The sequence below is a fragment of the Pelodiscus sinensis genome, chromosome 1 (assembly GCF_049634645.1).
Source record: "Pelodiscus sinensis isolate JC-2024 chromosome 1, ASM4963464v1, whole genome shotgun sequence".
Lineage (NCBI taxonomy): Eukaryota > Metazoa > Chordata > Testudines > Trionychidae > Pelodiscus > Pelodiscus sinensis.
Genome location: NC_134711.1, coordinates 136,630,099 through 136,647,654, shown reverse-complemented (window position 1 = coordinate 136,647,654; position 17,556 = coordinate 136,630,099). Strand labels below are relative to the sequence as shown.

The window sequence follows — 17,556 nt, the reverse complement described above, 5'->3', positions numbered from 1 at the left end:
AGGGCAAGAGCTAGTGATTGTAGTGTGATGCACATAGTCTCATAGAAGGACATCACCTCTTGGGAGACTAAATTCCACAAAACAGTTATGTCATGGGCAATAGCAATACAAGCAGCCAAGACAGCTAATAGGGATGCTGAATAATGCAGTTGGTGCTGTGACTGACCAAGACCAGTTGGCTACAGGAGCTTGATAGAAGGTAAATATACTGGTCACTGGATAAATAGTTTTCTGTTCCCTAAGGGTACATCTGCACTACAGAGGAAGATCGAAGCTTCCACTGTCGATCTTCCAGGGTTCAAATTAGCGGTCTACTTAAGGCAGCTAATTCAAAGTGAGAGGGGCAGTCCAGTCAATGCTAGTAATCCTGCTTTCACCAGGAGTAAAGGAAGTGGAAGGAAGAGTGCTTTTCCTTTGACTTCCTGCAGTGTAGACAGTGCCAAAAGCTGAGTTAAGCTACTTTGAGTTCAGCTACACAATTAACGTAGCTGAAGATGTGTATCTTAATTCGACTTTGTCCTTTTGTCACTTAGACGTACCCTAAGTGAACAGGGCGGGGCTACTGCAGAGCAACCGGGAGGATCCTGGAGTCAATTAAGAAGCAAAAGAGAGACAGGTCAATCAGAACCCCTGCAGCCTATTAAGGACCTGCTGGGGCTAGTTTTAAATGCTTCCCTTCAGGAAGGGTGAAGGGCCAAGGACAGGGTGTGAGGAGGTCCGCTGTGGAAGAGCAGGAAGGACATGATCAGGCACCTGCTGGGAAAGGTTGTTGGGGAAGTGGCTCAAGGAAAGGCTGCAGCTCTGGTAGTGGAGGAAACGCTACCTGTTACCACTGCCATTAGGGTCCATGGACTGGAACTCAGTGTTCAGGGTGGGCCCAAACCTCCCCTCCCTACTGCAGAGACTACCCCTGAGAAGGGAAACAGGGACTAAGGAGGGGGCTTCACCCCAAATCCATTTATTGGCCTATGATGAAGGCAGCTCAGTAGATTGTGGCCCCTTGTCTCTAGTAAAGGGAGAGAGGCTACCTTGAAAGTCAGAGTAAGCCTCTGAGGCAAGTGCTAACTGCCAGGAAGCACAGGACTCCCAGGCTATGTCTAGACTACATGGCTCTGTCAACAGAGCCATGTAAAATAGTTTATTCGCCTTAGTCAAAGAAGTGGGACAGTCTAGACACAGCGCTTCCTTTGTCGACTGCGCCGCGTCTAGACTGCCGTGCTGTGCCGGATCAGCTGATCGTCGGCACAGCATGGCAGCCATTTTTATTTTAATGAAGCGGGGATTATTTAAATCCCCACTTCTTTGACTATGATGAATAAACTATTTTATATGGCTCCATCGACAGAGCCATGTAGTCTAGACGTACCCCCAAGGTGAAGCCGGGACTTTGCCACAGTGCTTATTGGGAAGTGGGTGCCTGGCCTGCTAAGAATGAATTATAACCATGTCTACACTGGCAGATGGAAAGTACCGGCAGCTCCAGCGTGGCTCAAAGAGTGAAGCAGTGAAAATGCCGTTGGGTGTCCGCACTGTCAGCCACCAGCACAGTAGCATGATCACACTTGCGGCACTTACAGCAACTTTCAGAGCGGTGTATTCTGGGCAGCTCACCCATACAGCACCTCTTCCTCTTCTGCTGCTGAGGTTTGTGGGATGGTGGAGAGGAGGTGCAGGACATCCTGGGTCCTGTCCCATACCCCGCGGTGCATCACTTTGCATCCCAGTAACTCCTGTGCGCCTATCCACATTTGGTACCATCTTTCAATGGTTTCCATGCTGTGCGCTCTGTCGGCCTCCTTGGTCTGTGGGAATGGATCCACAGCTGTTGATGAAAATGCTGATAGGTTTTACTGACATGTCATGAATGGCGATCGAATTATTCCTGAAGTTGCAAAATGATGATGAGGAGTCTCATGCATCATATGTATGACAAAAGATTTCTTGTGGCATTCATGGAGGTGCTGACCACAATGAGATGCTGATTTTGGGCTTGGGAATCAACCAGTGAATAAAGGGATCTTATTGACCTGCAAGTATGGGATGACGAGCAGTGGCTGCAGAGCTTTCAGATGAGGAAAGCCACTTTCAGAGGACTATGTAGTGGGCTTGCCTTCCACCTTGCAGCACAAGGACACATAAGTGAAAGCTACCCTGCCGGTGAAAAGGGATATGGCAATTGAACTGTGGAAGCTGGCTATTCCAGACAGCTTCTGCTCAGTCATCAGTCCGTCTGGAATGGGAAAGTCGACCATTGGACTCATATTAATGGAAGTGGGCAGGGCCATCATTCGCATTCTATAGGAAAGGCCGTGACTCTGGGCAACGTGAGTGAAACTGCAGATGACTTTGCTCATGTAGGCTTCTGAAACTGCAGTGGGGTAACAGATGGGACACACATTCCAGTTCTGGCACCAGATCACCGACCCTCTGAGCACATTAACAACAAGGGATATTTCTTCATGGCTCTCCAGGTGCTTGTGGATCACTGTGGGTGTTTCACAGACATTAACTCTGGCTGGTCGGGAAAGGGGAATGACACTCACATCTTTCAGAACATGGGCCTGTTCAGGAAGCTGCAAGTGGGAACCAGAAAATCACTGTAGGGGAAGTGGAAATGCCCATTGTGATCCTTGGGGCCCTGCCTACCCCTTAATGATGTGTCTCATGAAGTCATTCTGCACCTGAGCAGGTGCAGAATGACTGCAGAGTGCTTTTGGCGGTCTGAAGGCCTGCTAGCGATGTCTGCACAGGAAGCTGGACCTGGCTGATAACATCCCTATGGTTATCGCCATGTGCTGTACTCCATAATATTTGCAAAGGGAAGGGTGAAAGCGTCACTCAGGGCTGGGCCATGGAGGCACAGCACCTGGAGGCAGAATTTGAACAGACTGAGGTGATGGATATTAGAGCAGCACAAGCTGGGATCGTAAGGATCAGGGATGCCTAGTCAAATTGTGGTGGCAGTGATGGGGGAGAGAATGGAAAACAGTTTTGGGACATTGGCTGCAAGGGATTGGGCTGGCCACATGGCTGCTCTGTCTGAAGTGCTAGCAGTGCCTGGAACATGTCCATTTTGCAACCATCATGTTTAGGAGCCACTCTGTGTTCTCCTTCTGCTCCTTTCTCTCACTGTCCCTCCAGTGTGTGTGTTCAGCGGCAGTCACACAAAAACTCCTCTCGACTTCTTTGCAGCTATTTTCTGGCCCTGCAAAGTCTCTCAGCAGGCGGTATCAATACAGACTGCCATACCAAGGCTAACTCTGGCAAGGCAAACTGCAACATGTTACAGCGGGTCCACTGTCAACATTAGACACAGCACTGCCCCGACCCATTTTAAACACAATCTCTGTTCTCATATGTAGCACTGACTGGCTTCCCAAGAGCGAGCACACATAAGATACAAGACTTCCACATTGGCGAGTTCACAACGGTGGCAGGGGAATTCATTGGTGTGTGTACTGGGTAGAGGGGTGGAAGGAGAATTCATTAGTGTGTGTGTTGGGGAGAGGGGTGGAAGGGGAATTCATTGGTGTGTGTGTTGGGGGAAGGGTGGCAGGGGAATTGCTTGGTGTGTGTGCTGGGGATGAGGGTGGCAGAGGAATTCATTGGTGTGTGTGTTGGGGAGAGGGGTGGCAGGGGAATTCACTGGTGCAGGGCCATACAGTACTCTGTGCAGTTGTGTCTTCAGAAGAACACTGAAGGGAGCGTCCTATTTTTAGTCAAGGCCACTCACTTTCCAGGCCTGTGTTCATCCTGGAAGACATTACACTGCTTACAGTGAGCAGGAAAACAAAGGATGGTCTTTTAATCAACTGCAGGCTCTGTCCGGAGCCGTACACAGCCTATCTTTGTGCAGCCGTGGTCCCTCTTCCCTACTGATGTCAGAGTTGCGAGGGAATGTTATCCTTAAGGGTACAGGGACCACAGTGGCAGCCTTGACAGAAAATTTACACAGACATGTGGCCCAGCAGCTGCATGACATGTCCGATGAGACCCTGTGAGGCAGATTACCGTGAAGTGAGAGATTGCATCAGCAACCTGTTCAGTATCTGGGTAGCCCTGTGTTGGTAGCAGCAAATCAGGGCAAACCTCCTTTCTGCATCCCTCCTGCTCCCAGCAACACCCTTGAATGCTTCTAGAAATCAAACCCACTTACTAGTCGCATTCTCTGACTACTGTGACTGGCTCACCTCATTGGGGTAGAAAAGAGCTCCCAACTTCAGGCATCACCCTCTGGAGCTGGGTCCTCCTTCCTCTCAGCACATTCCTCTACAATTTCCTCCCCCTGGCTTGGTCCACTCTAGGATGGCTACTGAGCCCCCAAGTATCCACAGGGGTCTTAGGAGCAGAGGTGGGGTCACCCCAAGTATATCATCCAGCTCTTTGTAGATCCGGCAGGTTGTGGGCACAGCACAGGAATGGAGGTTTGCTTCCTGTGCCTTGTGTTAGCTGTTTCACAGCTCCTTTACTTTGTCCCTGCACTGCAGTGTGTCCTGGTCCTGGCCCCATTAGGCCACGCATCTTGATGTGCATTCCTATTACAGCTGGAGAGAAGCTAGGACTGGCAGCCTCTACTCCCAAAACACCGATGAGGTCCAGCACCTCGGCATGGCTCCCAGCAGGGGATCTCCTGGTGCATGGAGCAGGCATGGCCAGCTGGAAAGAGGCGCTGAGAACACACCACGTGTTGCTGAGCAAACAGGGAGGGGTCTTTCACATTTCCAAACTAAAACAAAGGGCAGGTCTGAGGGCTGGTCACTTGTGGGAGTGGTTTGGGTTTCTTCCTTTGATCTGGACTCTGTGCTTTCGGACGGGTACCTGCCCTCCTTAATTGGTTTTTAGATTCAGTTCCAAATACCCTTTAACTGCATTACCTTAGTACCCGACCGATTCCAAAATCTGCTTTCACTCTTACCAGAGGTTCAAAGAAATATCTGAATATCCATTTAATCCATAGCACATTCTCTCTGGTGTATTAATTATGATATGTTGTGTTATCTTACTAAAATTATAGAACAGCCCCATCATAGAATTATATTGGGGATATTAATTGTTATATTGCTTTTGCTTATTAAAGGTTTCATATTTGATTGTTGCTGTAAAAGATGTGGTAATAGAAATAGCTTTTATGTTTGTACTAATTATGTAATGTTTAATGAAAATAAAGGTTTAGAAAGGTAGTTGTGCTGTAAGCACAAAAGGGGGGACTGTGGAGGCAAGAAAAGGGAATAAGGGAATTTGTGTGCAGCCATCTTGGTCTTTTTAACAAAAGAGCAAGAGTCAGGCTAAGTCTGTGGCCTGACAACGTGAGAGCTGTAATTAGACGCTGCCTTTGCCTCTCGCCTCCATACGGAGATAAGGATAGAATGCCGACTCTGGCAGGGACCTTGAGATAAGGAGCATCTGGGTGGAACTAAAATAACTGTTAGCTATTGGTGTTTGTAATGGGAAGGAGACTAATTGTTATTGTTATTATATCTAATGGACTGTATATAAACTGCTTCATAATTGCTTGTATTCGAAGATCTGTCTCGGGGGGGGGGGGGGGGGGGAGGCTCCTCCTGTCCGAACCAGTTTTTCCCTTGCTGCAGCTCGTAATAAAACTTCCTCTGGCTACTTGTTGCTTACAAACGCAGAGTGAGGACAATGTTTTCTTCCACAATTTGAGAAGTAGAGTTCAAACAGATAACCAGAGAGGCAGCACCAGGCATTTTGGGACTGGCATGGGAGGAGAGTTAGGACGCAGTGCTACACCACAGTGTCCACACTGGCACCCCAGCACTGTATCCAGAGCATAGCAAGCTGCACACATCTCATCCAGGTGGTTTACCTACAGCGCAGCTACTGCAGAGCTATTGCGCAGCAAGTGCCTTGCCAGTGTGGGCAAGTTACATTGCTGGGGGCTGATTTACTGCGCAGTAACTGGCCAGTGTAGACATGGCCTATTATCCTCCTCAACTCATAAAAACACCAAATAGCCATCAGAGAGATGCTTTTTGGTCACTTCTGTTTTGGAGCAGAAGCAGAAGAGGGGGGCATGCTGGAAACTCCACAGTCTGGCCTCAGCACTCCTGAGCCATTTGGTCTCCTCAGGCTTTAGAAAAAAGTTACCTTAATTAAAACCTGTGCTTACCTTCCACTGAGGCAGCTAGGTGAAATAGGAAGATCAGCCACAGCCAACCCATTCCCACTGCTCTTCTCCTCGCCCTTAAGGCAGCGTTAAGATCCATGTAGTTTCTCCAGAGACTCCACCATCTCCAAATAGTGCTCCCCACTCCCTTCAAGAGTTCCAAGGAGGTGTCAGGGACTCTGCGAGCCAAAGCACAAGTGCTTCCACACAACAGGTGTGACTGGGGAGAGACAGAAGAAAGGAAATCAGGTAGCCACAATTTCAAGCTCAGACATGGCAGCTTCATAAATACCAAATGCAGCCCTATCCCAGCACAAGCTGTGTCTGATCATTAGTTGCAGAGTTTATATCACAGACTGAATACAAGCGGTCCCAGCACTGCATTCTCTCCACCGTATCCCCCAGATTTAGGAGGCTTCCAGACTCCTGAAAAGCTGCTGTCTTGGCAGGGAGTGCTTCATTAAATCACTATTGACTCAGAATGGTGCTAGGACAGTGTTTCGCAAATGTGGCCACATGGAGTCACCATGGGCTTTTATTGTGGCCACAGTTTCCTGGACAATAATGGCAGAAGGGGGGGGGGGAGCACCCAGGGCCTCCAGCAGTGGTTGGGCCCCCGCCCTGCCCTACTTCCCTCTGGAGACACAAAAGATGGAGGAGAAGGCAACAGGTGTGAGTTCCCCACCTTCCCAGAGGCAATGGGGTCAGATTTCAGCCTAGCATGGAAGGCTCCAGCCACAGGCTTCAGAATCCATTCCTTGACTGTGCAGTGGTGGGCTCTGGCCCACAGTTCACCCTTCCCATTGTCCCCCCGCTCCCATCCATACTCAGCTTCCCATCCAGGACTTGCAGGGCTTGCCAGAGCTTAGTACATCTGCTGTGAAAAGTGGTATTTGCGTGTTTGTTAATATCACTTTTCACAACAGACTTAGGAGCTAGAATTGACCAAATTCTAGTAACCAAAAAAGAAAAAATAAACAAGAAAAAAAATACAAGAGTGAGCAAAGCACTTTGTGTTTCTGTGCTGTTTATGCCCAGTAAAGAACTGTAAATTATTTTTATTACTGAGTCTGAAAAAAAACCTACATAAAGGAATTACAATGATTAGGACATACATACATGCACAGTCACTTGTTTTACCTAAAGTTAATTATGCATTTTAGGGAAAATGTCAGAGCAACCACCAAAAAGTTTGTGGTGAAAATCCCTATGCTAGGCCAGACTCCACACACACCTGAAGCACTCTGACTGGGAAAGCGGCATTGCAAAGGGGATTCTTGCAGCCAGGGTGGCCAGGTGTCCGGTATTTTCCCCCTGCCTCCCCCACTCTCCACCCTCCGGCCAGCTCCGCTCCCCCCAACCAGCCCTGCTTCCCTCCAGCTGACCCCCACCCCTGATCTTCCTCAGCCAGCCCCGTTCTCCTCCCGGCTGATCCCTTCGCCCCTCCCCGCCCCCCCCGCCCCTCTGATCAAGTGTGTCTGGTATTTTTTCTGAAGCTACCTGGTAACCCTACTTGCAGCCTACTGCAGTGCAATAGCTTTGTAATACCAGGCCTTTGTGGGCCCAGCCATTAGCAAATATTACTTAATCCCCATCCCTCTGCACAAATGTCATGAATGCATATAGGTTACTCACAGGAAACAATAAGTTTTGTTTCTTTAGGGCACCCTTCATGCAGCATTCCAAAAAACATTTCAGGGAAACAGTAAAGCATAAGCTAAATAGAAAGTCAAGGTTCTCAGGCAACACAGAAAGAGGGCAAATGGCTCAGCTGGAGGGGGGAGGGTAGAGTTGCAATTAGAAGAGGCAGCCAGGCAAGGACCATCTCCAGATCCAACCAGGAGGAAAGAAAAGCAGGAGCAAATTTGAGAGAGCAAAGGGCGGACAGTTTGGGATCAGGTAGTGGAGTGGAATTTGATTTGCTTTCTTTGTGAAAGTGAAAGAGGCATCACCAGTCAAAGAGGAGAGTGTCCCTTTCTATAGTACCAGAGAGGCTGCACTAGAATGTTGAATATAGAGGAATTAGAGTCACCCCACACTTCAGGAAGATGTAGAAAAACTGAAGGGAGCTCTGAGAAAAACAAGAAACGTGATTCAGGGGCACTGATTTGTGAGGAGAGATACAAAGACTATAACTGGGACTAAAATGTATGTGTTTGGGGGACGGGGATATAGTAATTTCTTCCAAGTCTTATTAAAGGTGTAAACACTGATAAAGGAGAGAAGCTGATGACAGGGGTCCCAGACGAGTAAAGGGATGAAACAGAGAAAAGGGGAATATTTCAGACAGGGTAAACAGGAAATGTTTCCTAACCGTGAGAACTATTAGACTGTGATGAAATAATCTCCCTTAGGGAAGTGGCTCCTTGCGTTTAAAACTAGACTGAGCAATGCCTGGGAGAATAGTCTGTAGAGAGCTATAAATAATAAACATCAGCCCTCCTATTCCGCTTTTAATACCTAAATAGAAAAGCTCTTTACTACATTAGCAGACCCCTGAGAGGGAGATATTGTAAGTATTGAGACCACTGTTCTACAAGGAGGTAAACAGAGGAACAAAGACAAATTAAGTCCAGGTGTTAAGTGCAGAAAACATCCGTTGAAGCTAAAGGAATTACGATCACTTCTCTTAGGCCTGAATTTGGCCCAAAGTGACATGACTTGCCCAGTGTCAGGCAGTAAGTCAGAGACAGATCTGGGGACAGAACCCAAGAATCCTGATCTTGTTCAAACAACCAGATCTCAGTGTCACGTCTAGACTACATTCCTCTGTCAAAAGAGGAATATAAATGAAGCAAATTGAAAGTGCAAATGAAGCATGGATTTAAATATCCCGCACTTCATTTGCATATTCACGTTCGAGCACTTTATCAGAAAAGGGTATTTTCAAAAGTGAAAGAGCAGTCTAGATAGGGTTCTTTCAAAAAAAGGCCCTTTCTCGAAAGAACCCATACTCCTGAAAAAATGAGTGATCAGAGAGGGTGTGGGGCCCCTACTGGATGAGGGAGGTAACCTGGGGTATGTCTATACTACAGCGTTATTTCAAAATATCTTATTTCAAAATAGTTAATTTGAAATAAGTTATTTCAAAATAACACATCTACACACAAAATGCATTTCAAAATAGCGTTTTGCTATTTCAAAATAGTGCGTCCACACTGAGTGGACACTGAATCGCGTTTAAGGCCAGCCCGAACCAGGTCCAGCAGGGCATCAGGTAAGGAGTTACTATGTGTGGCTGCTGCCTGAGGCTGTCTGAGGCCTGTGCTTAAAGGGGACCCCCCCCCCCCTTGACAGCTGGTTCTCAGCTTTCCCTGCTTGCTTGCCTACCTCAATGAGGGACAGTAAAGCATTTTATCTCTGCGTGCTCTGGTTGCCCTCACTCGGGACCCCACAGCACTCTACCACAGGGAGCCAGAGCTGTGCCTGGGCACTCTGGTGCTTCTCGTGGACGCATTGCTGCGAGCCTGGCTGCACTTTCTGCAGGCTGCTATCTGGGAGGGCAACTGGGGGGCTGTCAGTATCCAGGAGGCCCTGCGGGAGAGCTTCCAGCCTGAGGAGCACTAAAAGCCTCCCTGGCCTGCCCCACTGGGGACTTGTGCCTCCTTCCTCCCTCATGTCCTTCCACTTACCCCTTCCTAGCCCCCCTTCCTGATGTCAAATAAAATATATGTAATTTCAAACTCTCTTTATTTAACAAAACTGGGGGGAATGAAACTCTGGTGAGACTGGGGAAAGGAGGCGGGAAAGGGGAGAAGAGAGGGTGGGAGAGGGGAGGGGGAAACCTGGGAGGAGGGCGCTGGAAGGGGGAAGCAAGGGGAAGAAAGGGGAGGGGAAGCTCAGGGTCTCGCCGGACCAACTTGATTTTTATGCACACCTGCTCCTGACTTCGCATGTGGCCTTATCCTGCCATAGACAGCCGCGTTCCTCCGTCAAGTGCGGAGATCATGGACGTTGGGGGCATTTGCCTCGAACCTGAATAAGGTCCATGATCTTCACTCTGGACCAGGAAGGTGCCTGCCTTCTCCAGGCCCTGGCAGGCTCCTGGGAGCTGGCAGACAGCTCCTGGGGAGCGGTGGAGGGCTGGCTGCCAGTGGCTTGCTGGCTCATGTTTTGGGGCCACTGGGTCAGGGACAGTGACTGCTGGCTCTGGGCTGGCAGACTTGGAGCTGGTGCAGACACTGTGGCCAGAGTCTACCCCTTTAAGGGCTCCGGGGAGAGGGGAGGGAGAGGAGTGTTCTTGGTTGAGGCTGGAGTGGCCATCAGGGCACCCTGGGAAGGGCTGGAGACCCCCTATTTCGATATAAGTGTCTACACAGCACTTATTTCAAAATAGCTGTTTTGAATTTGGCATTATTCCTCATGGAATGAGGTTTACCAAATTCGAAATAAGCGCTCTGCTATTTCAAATTAATTTTGAAATAGCGGTTTGGCTGTCTAGACGCTAGTAAAGTTATTTTGAAATAACTTTGCTGTGTAGACATACCCCTAGTGACAGATGATGTGGAAAAAGCTGAAGTACTCAATATTTTCTTTGCCTCTGTCTTCCCCCACCCCCGACCAGCTTCTACTAGCAAGTAGAGGGAGTGCCTGCCAGGAGTACAACCTGTTGGGACTCCGGCTCCCGCCAGCTCTGCTTCCCGCCCCCCCTTCCTCCCAGCCCCCTCCTTCCTCCCGGCCAGCACCGCGGCCCCCGACCTTCCCCCCCGTCAGCCCCGCCTCCCACCCCCTTCCTCCCAGCCAACCCCATGGCCCCCGCCCCTCCGTCAGCCCCGCCTCCTTCCCCCTTCCTCCCAGACAGCCCCGCCCCCTCCCGCGCCCACAATCAAGAGTGTCCAGTATTTGGGGGGGGGAGGGGTCTACCTGGTAACCCTATCCTTCGCACTCCCTCCCTCCCCAAGTGCATCCTCACCAAGCGTGGAGGAGGGTGGGGGGAAGGAGGAAGGGAAGTGCCTCCTACCTCACCTCCTCCTGCTGCCACTTCAGCCACCACAGATGCCGGAGCTGAGTCACGCAAATAAACAGTTTGAGCTCCAGCAGCCGCCACAGACCAGGGGTGGCTCCAGCCTCGTGGGTCTCACCGCGAGCAGGGGAACTCCAGCACGGGCGGAGTAGCCCCTGTCCATGGCGGGCCCTGGCACACTGCAGGCAGAGGCTGCTCCAGAGGGGCTAGAGCAGCCCCTAACTGCAGCTGAGGCACTATGTTTAACCCATCCAATTAAATAGGATATAACATCCCTAGTCTTGGGTGCAGTACCAGAATGGCGGTTTGCCTCCCTCAACTTACGGCAGGACTGCCTCAGCTCCTTTATCTTCATTCTGCACTGCAGTGTGCCCTGATATTACCCCTTCTCACACCAGGATCCAGAAATGTGTCCGTACATGTCCCAGGTCCTATGGATCACTTGCAGCTGGGACTGCACTGACTCCTCTCTCCACACACTGATAAGATCCAAAAACTCTGCAGTGGCCTACACAGGAGAGTGTTTGGAGTGACAGTCAGTCCTGATGACCTGAGAAGACTCCATGAGAGCACTCAACACTGAACCAGCCAGTAGGAAATGGAATTTTAATTTTTAAGAGCTTGCATTTAAGACCTTTAATTTTTAAGGGGTGGATTGCAGAATTCAAATAGTTGCCCACAGTGACTAACTAACTGGGCATTGTGGGACACACCCTGGAGTTCAATAAAGGCCAAAAAAGATGCCCGTGGTACACACAGACAGATTGTCAATAGTAAAGGGAGGGGGAAAGGAAAAAGTCCCTCATGGAGGTTGATGTTTTCTGTTGCAGAAACTGGGCATTTTTGTCATGTTGCAGTGTGAATGCTATCAGTGTTTTGTTGCCAAAAGGGGGGTTTTGATGACAAAACTTGTCAGTGTAGATATGCCCTAGTTAGGTCAATCTAACCACTGGTGTGGATACGGCCAGGTCAGGGAAAGAATTCTTTCTCTATCCTAGCTGACACTTCTTGGACAGATAGATTAACTATAGCAACGGACAAGCCACTTCCATTTATGTAGAAAGCATCTACACCAATGTTTCTTAAAATGTGTTCCGTGGCACACTGGTGTGCCAGGAGGCAGTCAGAGGTGTGCCGCGGAGAACAACAGAATTCAAAATGTCCACCCTTAAAGGAGCAGGCGACTTTTTTTTTCTCAATAACTTTCCCCCAACCCCCTTTTTTTTTCTTCTCAACAAAAAATCCTTGGTGTTCCTCATAAAAAAATTGTTTGGTGTTCCTCGGTCTTAAAAAGTTTAAGAAACACTGGTCTACATGGTGGTGCTATAGAGGCACAGCTGCAGTATCATAGCTGTGCCTCTGCAGAAGCTATAGTATATACATCCTGAGACTGTAAGTTTTTCAGGGAAGGAACTGTCTCTTTGTACAAGCTCTGACAAAGTGGGTCTTTGCCCACGAAAGCTTATGCTCCAATAAATCTGTTAGTCTATAATGTGCCACAGGACTCCTTATCCCTTTTGCAGACTCAGACTAACACGGCTACCTCTCTTTGTACTGTTCCTCATACAATCAGCCCCTGGCCTCTAAGTGGTAAAAAAATATAAATAATAAATACAGAGTATAGCTGCTAATCTTTCAACAGAGACACTTTCTTCCAAGAGTTCACTAGGCAATTGAGTTAAATATATATTAAGAGCATGTATACACATGTACACACAGACAATCTTTTAAACAGTCTGGATAACAATCTCTTCCCTTCTCAACTGGGCTTCACTTGCTTGACAGGTTTTGAAGCAATAATCCTGTCAATTCATGAGTACTCTAGTATTCCAAGGAAAACTTGGAAGACGAAACATGAATTTTCAATATTAAAAACAGCCAAAAATAACAATTATTTAAAAATAGACCTTTTTATACATCATAAAGAACCAGAAACTAGAACAAACATTTTTTTCTCATTGCATTTCACCTTTCAGATGTGTTGTAAAATAACACTAAGGTTGGAGAAATTATATCTTTTGAAATCTGACATGAGAAATGAAATGGAGAGTGCCCAAAGGAAAAGGTTAGTGGCTACCCCATTGCATTCATTTTCTTTGCTAGCAAGGGTGGGTAAAAGCTCTAGTTACTGATTCAGTAGACTATCCTGATCAATTCAATCTTTATGTCCTAGGGAGACTTCCCTTAACACAACTGCATAAAGGCCCTTGAAATGCAATTTTATCCACTTGGAAATGAACTTGATCCTTTCAGCCTTCAACTGTGTGATTAGGAAAGGATATATTAGCAGAGGAGTGTGTTTAACATTTAGGAGAAAAATATGGTGAATTTACAGTCTCAGGGACAGAGCACTAAAGCTTTCTTAAAGCGCTCATTGAGTGTGCAAAACAACCTTAAGAGCATTTGTGCATTAAATATTCCTGACAGTTGTAATCTGTAGAACATTATCTCCTTTCAGGTGAAAAAACCAATTCACCTTTGTGGTGTTTATAATCCTTTGTAACTTGATTTCCCTTTCCAGTAGCAGGAGCAAGAACAACTTTTAGATTAGCAATGTCATTTTAAGTCACTTCAGTTAGTGCCCCAAAATCATCATGTACACGTTTGAAAACATCAAATAGACTTTTTTTTATCAAGGAAAGAAAATATATAACCTTCTTGCATAAAAGATAGAAGGATAAATCATTTTCCCACACAATGTTCAGGCAATGGAGGTCAGAAGTCAAAAGCTCATGTCCCAGAAAACAAGAACCAACCTTCAGAGGCTATGTCTACACTGTATAGCACTGGTAATTGGCAGCATGCAATGTATGTGTAACTCCAGTAGAAAGTTGGGATGTTAAATATCGGTTAATTGAATAGTCAAGTAATCTCATGAATTCTTATTGGTTAGTCGACTATTCTATAGTCCCGGGGGTGGAGTCAGCAGGCAATACACTCCAGCTTCACTCCTGGAGAACCCCCTGCCACTCCACACTGGTGTGCCAGGTGGGAGCTGGTCTGTGAGGGGAGCCAGTATAAAAGCCAGCTCCCATCACAGACCGGCTGCCTGTCACCTTGTGCTGCTGCCTCTGATAAAGAAGCAGCAGCGTGAGGTGGCAGCAGCCCCTTTCTAGGGAGGATCTGAGCACCTGGACCCGGCACAAATCAGAACTGAGCCAGCCTGCCTGCCTGACTGGCTCCTAATACACTTTAAATGCAGAGTTGCAGCGGGGGTAGGTCCTGGACCAGCATGAACCAGGACTGAGCCAGGCCGCTGGTCATCCTGCTAAAAACTGTACTGGCAAGGGAGAGTGGAGGGAAATGCATGTAGTCTATAGCATTAACCTATAAGCTTTTGCTTATTGGTTAATTAGGGTTGCCAGGTGTCCGGTTTTGAACCTGACAGTCCAGTATCTGAGCTTTCTGTTCAGGAAACAAATTGAGAATATATAAATGAGAAAATATAAATGTCTGGTATTTTCTAAATAAGATGTAATATAGATTGTGATGTAGTGTCAAGTGTGTCCGGTATTTTTGTTGAAACCATCTGGCAACCCTATGTTTAATTGGTTAATCAACTATACCAGTGTTTCCCAATTTTATTTGGCCACAGAACTATTTTAAACTCAGAAGAATATTGAGGAACCCCTATAGCCACGGGAAGCAGGTGGGGGGGGGGAGGGAAATTTGTCAAGCAAAAAAAAAAAAAAATACCACCAGGAAAATTTGTTGAGCTTTGGAAATGCAGAGTGGCAGCGGGGGAAGGCAGGTGTCTGAAAACCAATGGGAAACCAGAGAAGGAGCCGGCATCTTTTAAAGGAGGGGGAGTGATCAGGTTCTCACGGAACCCTTACTTTCACCATTTCGGAAACAGTGAACTGCACTATTACATCCCTAGTAGTGGAGAAGTTGGCAGAGTCTTTCCTTGCAGTGAGGAAAAGCTCCAGTTACTGGGAACTGCCAGAATCTTTCCCCACTGCCTCACGCCTCACAGAGCACTTCCCTGCTGTCAGTCTCTGCTTGTGGCAGGGGAAGGCTCCAGCAGCTGGGAGGCAGTGGAGCACTACACTGCTAAAAATAGCTGTGTAGAGAGGGAGGCAAGGCATAGGTGAACATAAGAATGACTGTACTGAGTCAGACCAAAGGTCCATCCAGCCCAGTATCCAGTCTGCTGACAGTGCCAATGCCAGATGCCCCAGAGGGAGTGAACAGAAACAGGGGATCATCAAGTGATCCATTCCCTGTCATTTTTCTACCCCCCAACAAACAGAGACTGGGGATACCATTCCTACCCATTCTGTCTAATAAGTATTGATAGACCTAACCTTCATGAAGGTGAGTAGAGAGCTGCATAGACTGCATACATGGGTACATACCCATACCCTTCCAGCATGTCTTTATTTGCCTCAGATATGCCTTGTGGTCTATACCCATGCTAGGAGCAACAGTAGTGGGCTGTGCCCATGAAAGCTCATGATACCATCTACATGTTTTGTTAGCCTATAAAATGCTACCAGATCATTTGTTGTTTTTTATGTGTAACTACGGTATGTGCTGCTGCAAGAAAGGTGCAACTGCTAAGTACCAGCACCTGAGAGGGGCAATTGCTAAGTGCCAGCAACTAGCTTCGCTGGGAAAAGATCCAGAACTGGTTTCTTTTGTGACTGAAGCTACAATTTCTTCTCCGATAAACTGTGATTGCTGATGGAAGGGAAATAATCACAATGCCAAGTTTATTCCTACCAGTTAACCTCAAAGATCTGAATAAGACCAGCTCACATGCCTCAGATTAGGATGCAGTATACCAATAAAATCGATTATTTTCCATTTTCTATTAAGAACTAATTCTTGCAGAACTGTCATGAAAATTTACCATCTGAGCTATAAAAATCTACTGACCAGCATTATAACCTGATGAAGAAAACACCTAGAGGTATTTTATACCTCTATCCAAACTACATTTGCTAATTTTGCTCACCAATAGCAATGTGAGTCGCAACGTTTGAGCTTTTTTACTCGAGTTGTATACACGTCCTCTTTGAGATTTTTTTTTTTAATCATTTCAGTAAGATTGAAGGACTTTATTTGGACTTTAATGATTTGGCTTTGCAGCTCTGACCCTGGATTTTCAGAAAAGTTGGAAGTGCAACTTTTCAGTAATTTAGGAGTTAAACGTAGTTAAAATGACTTTTTGCCCTTTAGACTTTCATTTGCTGCCCTCTGCAAACAAATGTCTCTAGTATTTAAAATGTTCAGCCATGTAAGTGCTCAATACTCTCTTCCCACATAGGCTACTGTTATTTTAAAATAATATTATTAGCATTATGCATCATCACTGTTTCTATTTATGCCAAGGAACCCCAAAGTAGAACGCTTCCTTGTAAAACAACTCGTCAATATCACAAGTGCAAATTCACTGAAGGATAGACTCTAATTGCCTATGCTGCTCCCTTAGACTTGCTCCCTCACCCCCACTTTGTAGCCTTCACTCCCAGACAGCTCCTCACCTCAACCCCTCTCTCTTGTACCACTAACCTACCACTGCAAATACTGAAGTAAGTCTAGACGGTAATGTTGACTTAACTGGTGGCCTTTGAATAAGGAAATTAGAACAAACAATCAACATCAGCTTTGCTGCTTTCCCCTGAATGTTGTTGATCCCATTCTTAGGCAATGCACTGAGTAACCTTTAATTGTAAAAGTTAAAGAATCTGATGTGGAAATATGGACACAAACATACACACATTGCAGCGCAGATGTGCAGCAAGCACTCTGCTATGAACAATGCCTGTCAGTAGGGGCTCCATCTTAGGGAGAACTTTGGTCTTGTCTCTTCTCTACAATCAGCAATAGATTAGGAACATGAGAAGGGTGATCAGGCCCACCAATGGGGGGTAGGAGGGTGCAAATAGCCCGAAGGCCCAGTGAGTCAAGAGGACCGGGGCTCCTGGCTGCCACTACTGCTACTAGCAATGTAGTAGCAATGGTGGCCAGAACCCCAGACCCTTTACATCGCTGCCAGAGCCTCACATAGCGTGCTTCAGACTGGGGATGTGAAATATTAATCAGCTGACCAGTAAGCATCACCCTAAATGGGTAATGCTTACTGGTTCCAGTTACCCAGTAGGCAAGCGGCTGCTCCAGACCCACAGGGGCTTGCCGTGATCAGGGGCTGCTCTGACGGGGACTGGGAGCCGGAAGCCAGCAGCAGCCCTAGCCCCCACACAGCAGCCAGCCCCAGGTTGGGAGCTGCTCCAGCTGGGTTAGAGCAGTGCCTGCCAAGGCTTCCTGGTCAGTTAGTTAACTGGTTAAATGTCAGGTCAACCTAACGTTTAACCGGTTAACTGACTAACTGGGATTTTACATCCCTACTTAAGATGGTGCTGAGGGCTGCCTGGAGAGGCACAGTGAGCTCCGGGTGAAACTAAGGTTTGACTGGTGGAGGCTACTTCTAGTCTCACCTTTCCTACCCAAGACCCCA

The 17,556-nt window shown here is 47.4% G+C and overlaps 1 protein-coding gene across 7 annotated transcripts in view; it reads right to left on the bottom strand.

Annotated features, from left to right (window-relative positions):
- Positions 1–17,556, bottom strand: part of EPHB6 (EPH receptor B6) — a 146,804-nt gene that overhangs the window by 106,052 nt on the left and 23,196 nt on the right. For all 7 annotated transcript variants that reach the window (XM_006111844.4, XM_075903058.1, XM_014575691.3 and 4 more), the window contains one exon: positions 6,134–6,350. In XM_006111844.4, coding sequence (XP_006111906.2) covers positions 6,134–6,350 — 217 coding nt within the window. The remainder of the gene's footprint in view (positions 1–6,133; positions 6,351–17,556) is intronic.